Source organism: Physeter macrocephalus, chromosome 8 (genome assembly GCF_002837175.3).
Source record: "Physeter macrocephalus isolate SW-GA chromosome 8, ASM283717v5, whole genome shotgun sequence".
In the NCBI taxonomy this organism is placed as follows: domain Eukaryota; kingdom Metazoa; phylum Chordata; class Mammalia; order Artiodactyla; family Physeteridae; genus Physeter; species Physeter macrocephalus.
Genome location: NC_041221.1, coordinates 107,894,816 through 107,907,471, shown reverse-complemented (window position 1 = coordinate 107,907,471; position 12,656 = coordinate 107,894,816). Strand labels below are relative to the sequence as shown.

Below are 12,656 nucleotides of genomic sequence, written 5' to 3'. Positions count from 1 at the left end.
GTCACAGAGAAAATCCCCTTCAGATAAACAGGATTGCAACATCTCCCAAGCAAAAGTATGTTTAGGTCCTGACAGCAGTGCTGATCTGGGAATAACACATTCAATTCAATTTTAAAAATAATAAACTTAAGCCTTCAGATCAGATGCAGTCATGACTGTCCGTCCTAGTTCGTGTATAGGAAGACTCTTGAGTCTTAGTGAAACATGCTGGCAGGAGGAGTCCTGAAGGACTGCTGGACTCTACTCCGGAGAGGGTGGAGGAAACCAGCCCTTTTCAGTGGCTTTCATGTTCTTGCACTCATTTCTCCTAAATCCCTAGCTGTCACCACGGTCAAGGTCAAAGTTCCATCACTTCCCAAAAGTCACAGCTCTCAAACAGTGTACCCTAAGGAATGAAACAAACTCCCTTCTACACACCTGCACAAACCACAAGAGCTATTGCTTATAAATAGAGCGCACTGGAGTGTGGAGAAGCAGGAAAAATCGTATTTTTCTATTTATTATTCTTAAGATTCACAGATTTCTAAAAGCAAGAAAAAACAACTGAGGGACTGAGGTCAACTTTAATTAAACATATACTGTGCTGAACTCAAGAAAGTACTAGAGATGTAAAGTGTTTAAGCATGTTTTTATATGTGTATTATATTTTCACAGTAAAAGTTAAAAAAAAAGACATAAAAGTCCCCACCTACCAATGTCTTTCAATCAAATACTTAAAAGACATTCACACTTTCTCACTTGATAAATGTTTTCTGGGCACCAAGATAAAATCTGAACTTCACTTTCACATTCTCCATCAGTCCCGATCTCTGAACTTTTCAAGGGTTAATATGAATTGCTATGCTCATATGCTATACTAGTTATTTAAAGATCGATCATTTGTTACACAAAACCTGAGTCATTAACTCTCCAGATCCAAACATAAGACATTAATAAGCCATCCTCTTATACACAATGTAGATAGTAAGCAACTTGTGAAATCGCTTGTAGGAAGTGATGAAGAATTTCAGGAAGACCTTAACAATGTTTCTCCTTTCCATTTGCTCGAATTCTTACATTACCTCAAAGCATCTTCAGGGCATTAGGCCCTGGCCAGCCGCTCATTCACAGTGGAATTTTTATTAATTTTTCTAGCTGAGATTTATTAACCCTAAAATACACACAAGCTAAAACAGACAAAGCCACCTGTTGCCTCAAGGCGTCAAAGGAATTCCTCCCAGAAGCACCGGGGAAAGCCTTCCAAGGACTATCTCAGAGGCAGGCAGCTGCTCCAGCGTGGGAGAACCTGGAGCACCCAGAGTTGGACCCACGTCCACCCCAGAGTCTGGCCAAGTGGTGGAAAACACAGACTTGGAGGAGGAGGCAAAAAGAAAGAAAGCCAGAATAACAGCAAATAGACTGCTCTCAACTGAAGATGGTTTTAAAGCGTATCTTGTTTACATGATGGACCATGTAAGGTTCCATGTTAACTGGAAGAAACTAAAATGGACAATTCAGAGGAAATCAATCCCTTTCTAGAGAATTCATTCTACTAGACACCAAAAATGATTTATAGTGACTGACTAGCTTGGCTCTATTAAAACTAAGGAATTCAATACCCAAACTCATCAAAGAAATATAATTTAGTGCGACCTAGCTTTGCTATGCTTGGTGTTCTCATCAGATTAAGATTTACATAGGAGTTAGGAGTAGTGAAAAAATAAAAATCAACTCAAATGCTAGGATGCTATGCTGCATAATGGTTTTCATTATAATGTTTAGCTCTCAAGTGAGCTAGAAGACATTCTGGGAGAGATATAAATCTCAAGCATTAAACGTTTCATAAAAAGGAGCACATTCGGTGGTCTGGAACTGAACCTGCAATATCTCTGAGGTATGCCTGTACCCTATGACCCAGCAATCGTACTCCTGGGCATTTTTCAGAGAAATGAAGGCTTATGTGAATGTTTATAATGTTCATAGCAGTTTTATTTGAAATAAACTGTCCCAAGCTGGAAACTACCCAGATGTCCTTCAATGGGTGAATGGTTAAACAAACTGTGCTCTATCTACGGAATACTACTCAGCAATAATAAGGAACAAAAGAAAAATGAAAAGATAACATCAGCAAAAAATAATAAGGAACAAACATGTAACAACCTGGATGCCTCTCCAGAGATTTAGACTGAGTGAAAAAAGTCAATCCCCAAAGGTTGCACACTACATGATTTCACTTGTCATTCTTGAAATGACAAAATTATAGAAATTGAGAACAGGTGAGTAATTGCCAGGGGCTAGAAGGGAACAGGGACAGGAGGAAAATGGTTGTGGCTATAAAAGGGCAATGTAAGGGGTCCTTGTGGTGATGGAAATATTCTGTATATTGACTGTATCAAGATATAAATATCCAGGGTGTGATACTGTATTACAGTTTTGCAAGATGGTACCACTGGGGGAAAGTGGTAAAGGATACATGTGATCTCTGTATTATTACTTATACGTGCATGTGAATCTACAATTATCTCAAAATAAAACACTTAATTTTTTTTTAAAGGCATCAAAAAAAAAAAGAAGCACATTCATGAGGGCTTCATAATAAAAACTCCTTTAAAAAAAAAAAGTCATAAGCTAAGGAGCTGCAGAGCATAATGCTCTATTTTCCACAAGCACGTTGGGGGACTAAACAGTAGGCAAAGGATTACTAAAGGGGGCAGTACAGCATAGTGGCTGAGAGCTTAGACTCCAAAGGCTGCCTGTTGAAATCTCAGCTTTTAGCTGTGTGACTTTGGGCAAGTTACTCTCTCTGTACCTAAGTTTCCTCACCTACTGGGTGGTGATTGTGTGAATGCAGTTTACCATGTAAGACTAAGACACACAGGCTGATATCTGACATACAAGAGTTAGGCTCATACAGCATTTATCCAGCCCACCTGCATGGAGATTCAGTGGCTCTCCCAAACTAAATCAGCAAAGGTGCCTTCTGCATGGAAAAGCCAGTACTGAAAATCTGAGAAAGGCAAACTTAAGTATAAAAAGTTCCACCTTCCAAACCCTCTCCCCTTGCACACAAAACAGAATACACACAGGGCCTTCTCTTCCAGCAGCCACTATCACTTTCCATTAAGTGCTTTATGTTGTAAGCAGAACTTCAGCCCCTTGACAAGGACTAGGGCTGGATATTAAAATATTGGAATTAACTTCGCCTAAGACGTCCCAGTAACCAAATGACTCACTCACTTCTTTAGAAACAGTAAAATGTCAAGGTTGCCAGAGAACCCCAGCCCCAGATGTGTGCATAAATCATTGCGAAGTGTTCATCAAGCCAAAACCAAAGGACATTACTCAAGATAACATTTTAAGTAAAATCTATCAGTTTTTATGTTTTTTCCTGTAATGGAGAAAATTCGAAAAAATAGGATTACTGGGGGGAAAATCACAGTAAGTTAAGCCCCAAAATTGTACAACATATTTTTAAAAGGCTTAGAACTCCTCCTTTTGCTCTGGCTTCAGAGGGTTTACCCTTCCTCTCTCCCGCCCCTTTTTTCAACTGTTTTATCCAATCTCATCAGCAAGCACTGGACAATCTCTAAACTATCCCATAGTGCTTATCTCACTATATTTTCTCTGTAATACTACCTAAAAGCAAAAGCTTTTAAATTTTTTGGTACATCTGTTTACAACCAGACTTTTAATACCTCTCGTCTGCAAAGCATTTTGAATGCTCTGTATTGATGACACCATCCACAAAGGGGTCTTTTTTTCACTTTCATAATAATTCAGGTAAAATTAGTAGTCTAATTTCATTAAACTCAAGCCTTTTGTCCTAGCGTTTCACAAGAACAAAAGGCAAGAATATTCTTTGGTCATTTACACTGTCACACAAAAGAAAAACAAACAAACAAACACCAACTTGTTCACGTCCTACGTTTCTCTACCCTTGAGTGAAGTAGTTGATAAATCAGCTTGTCAGGGTTTTGAGTTCTTCGGTTCATTCATTACAGGGGATACTACCCAATACCCAGTTTTACTAAAATTTCTGGATCGTACAGGTTATTGGCAAATAACTTGAAACAAATCGCAGACGCGGTATATCCTCCCAAATAGAACCGATTGTCTCCGTTTGCTTATTTTTAGTAACCTGAGATAAAAGACTTAAGACGGGTCGTTTTCCCAACTCGTTTGACAATTTGACCGCTGGCTCGGGACTGAGCGCCCCATAGCTACAGGCTGGAGTATAACAAGCGCTTCCCCACTAGGTTCCCTCATCTGCTCCAAACAAACCCCATGTAATAGCTGAAGAATGACGACACTAAAATCAACCCCACAGATTCATACCTTAGAGGTCTGCAACACGGAATAAACTTTTTTTCCTCAAGCGACAGTGCAGTTAAAATAAATAAATAAATGTAACACCCAGATGGGGTTTGTTTGATCCATTCCCGCGACTGGGTGCGCACAGGGGGTCTGTGCAGCTTAACCCTGTGTGGGCCTAGGGGCTCACCAACAGCTGTCAGGGGGCGCTGCGCCGGCGAGGGAGGGCCTCACGCCGCGCCGGTTCACTGGCCAGCAGGTGACCACCCCAACAGGCCCGGGTGCGAGTGCGGGAACACGGCCACTTCCCCTGGGCGCGATCTGGCCACCGCACGCCGCCGGGTACTTTGTTAACTCCGCGCGCCCGGGATGAGGTGGCTGCGGAGCCCAGGCTGGAGGAGGATCCAAGCCTCCTCCAGTTTGGCTTCGCCCTGTCGGAGCGCGGAGCCTCGGCGGGAGGGAGAGGTCGCGGAGCAGCGGGTAACTACGGGCCCCCACCTCTACCCTCTCGGAGCCCCGTGTCCCCACTTCCTCGGTCCTTACCTGGGGAAAGGAGCCCTCGCGGCGCGGACTCTTGGGGTAGTCTAAGTGACCCCGGTCCAGCATCAGGTAGAGCGAAAAGATCACCACACAAAAGATAGCGCTGCCAAACACGGTGAACTGGCGGCTTAACTTCATTTTTCCTCGACAGACTCGGGGCCAGGGCACTGTCCTCACCCGGAGGAGAAGGCGGACTGTGGACTCCTGGAAGCGGCCGCCGGAGGCTCCCTGCTCCCGGGCTTGTGCTCTCCGCGCTCTCCGCTGCGGATGCGGGTCCGGGCGGCGCTCCGCACCTTATCTCCGGCACCACCACGCGCCCTTGGCCTTCGCCCTGGCCCACCGCCCTCCCTGGGGCCGGGCGTCCCTCCTGAGGCGGGACTCGCCTGCAGCCCGGAAGGGGCCCGCTCAAACTAGATCTCGAGTTCAGCGCCGGCACCCGGCAGGGCGCGCGGGGCAGGCGGAGGAAAGGTCGCTGTCCGGACTTCCTGCCACCGTCGCCCCGACCAAGTCGGCAGGAAAAGTTTTCTCGACCAGGGCAGGCGTGTCCTCTTCACCCAGGAAGTGTGGCTCGGCGGCTCTAGGGTCGGCGGCGCGGAACTGGGTCCGAGGAGCCGTGGGGAAAGAAATCAGGTTGGGAGGAGCCGGGCCCCACAACTTAGCGCCGGGACAGCCGGGCCCGCCCCCGTGGCACCGCCCCCGCCTCCCCCGACTGAGCCCCTTCCTGCTGCTGCCGCCGCCGCCGCTAAGGCCGGGCCGGGGTGCACCCCGGGCGCGGGGACGCACGGGTCCGGCAGGAGTTTCCTCCGAGCGCGCGTCCGCCCGCCGGCGCCTCCCGCCCCCCACCCCCCACCGCCCTTTTCGCTCAGCTCTCGGACCCGGGCTGCGCTGGGAGGGCGCAGGGGGCGGGCGGCGGCGGCACGCGGAGGAGGAAAAGGAGAGCAAGGAGATAACCTTCCCCGGAGAGAAGCCCGCTCCAGCTGCAGCCGCGAGTCCCCTCCCTCCCTCCCGCCCGCCCCGCAAACGCGGAGATGGCGGCGGTAGCCGCGAAAGGAAACGCCGGTTCTCCAGCGCCACTCGGCACTCCTGCACCGCCCGCCACGAACAGGAGGAGACAGCGGCGGTGCAGTGGCCGCTGGGTCAATAGGCGCCGGCAGCCCCGGAGCTGAGCAGGCGGCGGGCCCCGCCTCCTCCCGACGCTCCGGGATGAGGGGGCGGGCTCCCCGGCGTCCAATCACAACGCGCTGCTCGCAGGGCCCGCCCCGCGTCGGCCTCCCGGAGCCCCCCGCGGTGGGAAGACCTCAGACTGCTTTTGTGACCTGGGAGGCAGTAATGCTCAAGTTGAGGCCCTGAGAGACCCTGGGGCGCTAGCAGCCCAGTTCTGCTGCGCTTTCTCCCCACTTACTTTTCACTGCCCAGGTTTCCTGTCCTTGAGGTCCCGGGCCTGGGGTGCCTTGGACGGAAACTCGGTGAGGAGAAGGGGGCTGCGAATTCTGTTCAGACTCATCTTTTCCTCCGCGGCTTTTGGTGACGTCTGGGGAAACCTGAGGGAAAGGAGCCTGCCGAAGGACCCTCCAGACAGGTGTAGACATCTGGCTACAAAAATCTGTGACGGGAGCCTGCTTGTGCCGGTTATTGATTTATTGCCTCACAACTCCAAATTCACCCTTTTTGACTGCACTGTGAAAATGGATCTGGGCCTTTTAAAGTAAGTTTTCCTTTGCCAGCAGGGGCTGAAGCTTTGTCCGTAGAGGATGCTGAAGAGACCTTACAGGAAGAAAAGTATTTTGCTGCCTGGTTTTGGTGCATTGGTAGGCAGGCTCTTGGAGCATACCTGGCTTTCTCCAGGGCCGAGCTCCTATGCTGCTCAGGGGCCAGCAGTTTCCTGCCACGTCCCCAACTCTAGTGAGTTTGTAGTAGGGGGGCTAAAGATAGACACTACCTCATGAATAGCTTTCTGGGCACCCTGGAGGCAAGATCTGTAGCCAGTTCCGAGGGCCGATTTTTCACAAGGTGTGGCACCACGGTGATTTCTCTGCCATTCAGTGAGCCAGGCTGTGCCGTCTCCAGTAATTTTTGGATCTTAGCCCTGGGAAGGGCTGGGGGAGCAATTCTTTGAGAACTCTCTCTCCTAGTCCAAGGGTTAGTTATAAGGTTAGCTCCTTATAGCTGCTCTTTCTATATTCTCTAGGGTTCTCCTCTTACGAGTGAATCTCTCGTTACTCCAAAACCCTATTATAGTTAATAATTCTTTTTATTAAACTTTATCTGTAGTCCCAAGAGATAGACCTGCAAAGATGGGATTAGGAGTTTGGTTTGATTGGGCCTTTGGGCTTGAGCTCAGTGCTGAGTTCCTTGCCAAAGTGAATTAAGACGCTAATAATTCATAGTACACGGGGCATCCCAATTAACCAGTCACCTGTGGCTGATTGTGGTGAACTACCAAGTTCCTTGGAGCCCCAAGTGGCAGCTACACTGGACTGTTACAGCTGTAAGGTAACTATAAGGACTAGGGTGTGAGATGTATTCTTTTGAGTTCCTTTGAATGCTTTTTTTTTTTTAAGTTTTTACAGTTTTATTGAGAAATAATTGACATACACCACTGAATAAGTTTAAGGTATACAGCATGATGGTTTGCTTTACATATATTATAAAATGATTACCACAATAACTTTTGTTCTCATCCATCATCTCATATAGATACAATAAAAAGAAAAATGTTTTTTCTTACAATGAGCACTTTTAGGACCTGCTCTCTTAACAGTTTTCCTATATATTATACAGCAGTGTAAACTATCATGATCATGTTGTACATCACATCCCTAGTACTTTTTTTTTGAATTATAGTTTATTTTTTTATACAGCAGGTTCTTATTAGTTATCTATTTTATACATATTAGTGTATATATGTCAATCCCAATCTCCCAATTCATCCCACCACCACCACCCCGACCTTGAATGCTTAAAAAGAGAAATGACAATCACAGTTCCAAGTTATGGTATGAGAACCAGAGAGACAGACTCCATACAATTCTAAAGGAAGCTCTTACTGATTGTAGCAACAAAATGATATTGCTGAAAATCAAAACACAAAATTTTAATTTTCACGTTACTGAATTACAACTTCTGTTGAATTCATGGATGTGCACGTTTCTCATGTAAAAGTTAGGGTGCTGTAAAATAATAGGATCCCAAAACTTGGAGTGGGTTAGACCCAGATGAAACTGACAATATTGAACCCCCAAGTCACTCTGAGCCTCTCTTACTAGTGGAAGTAGGTTGCCCTCCAGTTTCTGAAGAGGTAGGCTTCCTCTGCTTGAAAACTCACCTGGGGCAGATGCCTTGAGAGAAAATTCACATTCTCCTCAAAACCCACAGTAATCACCCTCTACTACAGTGTACTCACAACTAGGATCAAATTTCAGCATGCTCCTGGGGTATAGGTGCACACTATGATGGAGGAAGTAGTAACTTACACACCAAAGTAACTACAAGACTTTGATAATATATAGGCAGAAACCTGGAGAACATGTGGGAGTGGATTCTGAGGGTGTTAGACCATGGAGGATGGAATGTAATCCTATACTGAGCCAAATTTATTGTTATGGTGTTTATTATATGTGTTAGTTCATGCAGCTAGAGGTGGGTCTAGCTCATGCAACTAGAGCTTACTTGGTTGGCTGATGGAAACTTGGACTAATCAGTTGCCTAGAGTTTGTGAGGTTGAAATGCCAGAGCTTCCCTGACATGATGTGGAACAGGGAATCCAAAAGTTTAGGGAAATGTTACACTGGACTTATCATATGTAATCTGCATGCACATCCCCCAGCTGTGTTCCATGCAAAGGCCCAGAAGATGCTCCTTCAATGAAGAATTGAGAAATACATTAGTGAGAGGAAGACATGCATCTTTGAAAATCTCTGTGGATGTTTCCCTCTGTAGGCCATGTATGACTATAGAGGATGCCACTATTGAGGTGCACTCACTGATAACAATGGGAATGACGGATCCCAAAATAGCACAGACCACCAAAGGTAATGTGGGTACATCTGCCTTATGAAAGGGCAACAGGTGTGTACAGGCAATCAGAGTGCCTTGGCCCACAGAGATGTCCTAGGAAAAAAATAGATAGGCAACCTAATAGAGTACTATTTGATATTTATTAACAAGAAAAGCTCTAAATCAGGTAGCCAGTATCTGATCTGAGTCACCACAGTGGACTCTCACTCAGTTTTTAGACCTATATCAATTCACAGACCCAGAACCCCTTGATTGAAGGAGAGTCTGTATACTCTTTAGGAATTACCTTGCACCACTGTCACAGTACACGTTGTAAATGTTCCCTCAACCTTGTCCCCCAAAAATGCGTGGCTATATACTAGAGTGGCAGGACATTGGAGAAAAGGATATATGGAGATCTTTTGAGGTTTTCTAGACATCAGATCTGAACTGATGCTAATTCCTAGGGACTCAAAACACCACTGTGATGCTTCAACCAAAGCTGGAGTTTATCTTGGTCAGTAGCTAGATGAAGTCTTTGCTCATATCCAGCTCACAGTTGGTTGTTAGGTCACTTGATCCACACGCCAACTGTGTGATTATTTTCTCAGTTCTAGAACTGATCATATCCCCATTTTGGCTTTCTTATCCATAGGATGAAGTCCATTATAGTAGGAAGAGCTAAGTGAATGCGCCTAGAAATCTCACTCTCTTCCAAGATAGTAAAGCAATTAATGTTGTTACTGGGTCCAAGCTCACGCTGCTCGCGGCATGACAGGCCAATGAATCAAGAGATGATATGTTGGGACAAGGAATAGTGACTTTACTCAGAAAGCCAGCAGACCAAGAAGATGGTGGACTGGTGTCCCAGTGAACTATCTTGCCTGGGTTAGGATGCTAGTTTCTTTTACAGAGCAAAGAGGAGGAGGTGAGGAGGTAAAGTAAAAAAAGCTGATAAGTTTTTGCAAATATTTCTGGGTTTCAGCCAGACTCTGGAGGGGATGTGTTAATTTCTTCTTTGCTGCAGCCATTTACAGGTGAGCCTGGTCAGGATGTTTCCTGTGAGCTAAACAAAGGTATTTAAGCCTAAGTTCTGGCATGGGAGGCTGGGTTCCCAGAGATGGGCCCTTATGCATACTTTAAGCTATAGGCAACATCCCTTAAGTGATTAACTTGTAGTAAAAGCGGTAGAATACAAATGTTAAAGTAAAAGAAACAGATCAAATGTGGAGTCACATTTGTTCTTCCCTGTTACAATGTCATCATAAAAGACTTGAAAAAAAGCAGGGGTGCTGATACCTATCACATTCTTATTTAACTCACCAGTTTGGCCAGTACAGAAGTAGATCTTGAAAAATGACTGTGGACTATTATAAACTTAACCAGGCGGTAATTCTAATTGTGGCCACTGTCCCCAGGTGCAGTGTTTTTACTGGAACAAATCAACACAGCACCTGGCACTTGGTATACAGCTACTGACATGGATAATGCTGTCTTCTCTATACTGACTCATAAAAACCACCAGAAGCAGCTGGCTTTTACCTAACAGTGCCAACAGTATGTTACTGTGTCCTGGCTCGAACTGCTTACTGCTCAACAGGCCAATAAATCAAGAGACAAGTTATTGGAGCAAGGAACAGCAACTTTATTTGGAAAGCCAGCAGACTGAGAAGTTGGTGGACTAGTGTCCCAAAGAACCATCTTTCTCATTAGAATTCAGGCTTCTTTTATACTAAAAGGGGAGGGGGTGTGGTTAGTTGTTGCAAACTTCTTGGTGTCAGAATCCTTTGTTCTTACAACTGTCCAGGTAGGTCAGGTCTCAATGTTCCTGTAAACCCCCAGCAAGAAATGTTATTCTCTGTTCTGCAACTTTTTATCTCTATGTGAATGGAAAAGTGTTATACCCTTAAAGATCAGAGCCTTGAGAATGGGCTATCCTGTATATTTCAGGCTATAGGCAACATTCTTAACTTGTAGCAAAAGCAATAGAATACAAAGGTTAAAGTAAAAGAAACAGATTAAATGTGGAGTCATATTTGTTCTTCCCTATTACAAGTATACCTCCACAGTATTGCCTCAGGGACACATCAATTCTCCTCAATATAGCCTACAGAAATATTGATCATCTTGACATTCCACAAAACACCACACAGGTTCGTTTTGGTTGTTTATAATGACAACAGTATGCTGATTGAATATGATAAGCAGGAAGCAGCAAGTATTTTATACACCTTAATAAGATTTGTTTGAACTAGAGGGCATCAGATAATAATCAGGAGTGTGAGATGACAATTCTGAAGTGGTCCTGGCAAGGCCCACACCTCAGGGGTGGGATAAGTTCTAGGATGGTACAAGCTATACAAGGAAAAATCCACTAAGAGAGAAATCCAAGCAAATGGTGCTGGTTAGAAATTATAGGATTGGAAAAAATAGTGAAGTGAGTGCTGCAGACACCAGTCATACCAATCATGTGGCTGTGGAAGGAAAGCAACAGTACAACTGGTGAAAAAGGAACACCCTAAACCCCAGGAAGTCAAGAGTCGGGGGAAGACTCATTAACCTCTCTTGGCTCTTACCCGTAGGACACCTGGCTTGGTATCTCAGGATGCTTTGGTAGCTGAATACCCATTCTTAACTTAGATCCTAGATCCTTAGATCTTAGGACATAGATCCTTAGTCCTTAGATCTTAAACTCAGTACTGTTGACCTTTCAGCTGGATGACTTCCACCCACAATGACAGAACGAGATTAATTTTCTGGACGTTAATATGGTTCCACCTAGCCTGAGATTATTCAGTCCCATGTGTTCTCTATTTACCAGCTTAAAAATAAAATTTTCTTCTATGCTTTCCCCAGACCATTGCTCATGCTCTGAATTGGACTGATTGCTGTATCTATCACTCCCTCCTGACCCTACTGCCAAATACTTAACGGATGTTCCTTTGGACACTGAAAAGTCAAACCTTGACCCCCATGTCAGCAAAATGCTGTTGCTGAAGTCACTATAAACCTATTAGCAAAATCTGGTTTACCTGGAGCAGTTCTTACTGTAAAGGCCAGGCTGATTGGCTGTGACAGCCAGATTGTTCTCCTCAAAAGCACTGCAGGCTGCTTTGCAGGAATAATTTAGGTTTAACCAAGGGGTTTGTCCATCACAAGGGACAGGAAATTGACTCACTGCAATAAATGATAACGAAACACTCCTAATACAGTTTATGCTCCCAATAGGGTACTACCTCTAATGTGGACATCAGGCCTATACTTGTCTAACAAAAACCAGTCTGAACTCTCTAATGTAAGTGGTTATAGACAATCACATTTCTCTGGACCTCCTGCTGGCCAATGAAGGTAAAATATATTCAAATACCAGCACCTTTTGCTGCACTGATATTAATAAATCAGGGCAGGTGGAGCGATCTATCTCCTACCTTAGAGAGAAAGCTGTTTGGCTCTCTAAGGTCTATATCAGTGGTACCTGAGATGTACTTACCTGGCTTGGCTCTGGTTGGGAGCCTGTTTGCAATTTAGCCTTCAAATGGGTCTGATCATCCTGCTAGGAGTCAGAAACATGGTCACTCTCATCTGAGGTAGCCTAAGACAAATAGAAATTATTTGGTTCAAGCCCCTGCAGTTAATCAGTAGAGTTAATTAGGTAATTTAATGGGTGGCCTGAATTCCTGAAAATAATTCTTTCTTGGATACATGAAAGGTCAGGGATGGAGTTACTGAGAGACAGCTCTGCTACCACATGGCTTTACATGGCTTTATGTAGGCCAGTCAGGCAAGTCTGACCAGAGTCTTCCTGGAATGCCCTGCAATTCCTTCTCGAC

The 12,656-nt window shown here is 45.1% G+C and overlaps 2 protein-coding genes across 2 annotated transcripts in view; one reads left to right on the top strand and one right to left on the bottom strand.

The window, feature by feature from the left end:
* Nucleotides 1–5,393, bottom strand: part of MAN2A1 (mannosidase alpha class 2A member 1) — a 161,164-nt gene extending 155,771 nt beyond the window's left edge. The window contains exon 1 of the mRNA XM_007110943.4: nucleotides 4,834–5,393. Coding sequence (XP_007111005.1) covers nucleotides 4,834–4,968 — 135 coding nt within the window. The 5' untranslated portion in view covers nucleotides 4,969–5,393. The remainder of the gene's footprint in view (nucleotides 1–4,833) is intronic.
* Nucleotides 5,394–6,185: 792 nt separating this feature from the next.
* PJA2 (praja ring finger ubiquitin ligase 2) overlaps nucleotides 6,186–12,656 on the top strand; it is a 380,196-nt gene continuing 373,725 nt past the window's right edge. Inside the window, exon 1 of the mRNA XM_028493128.2 lies at nucleotides 6,186–6,535. The gene's annotated coding sequence lies outside the window, so the exon portion shown is untranslated. The remainder of the gene's footprint in view (nucleotides 6,536–12,656) is intronic.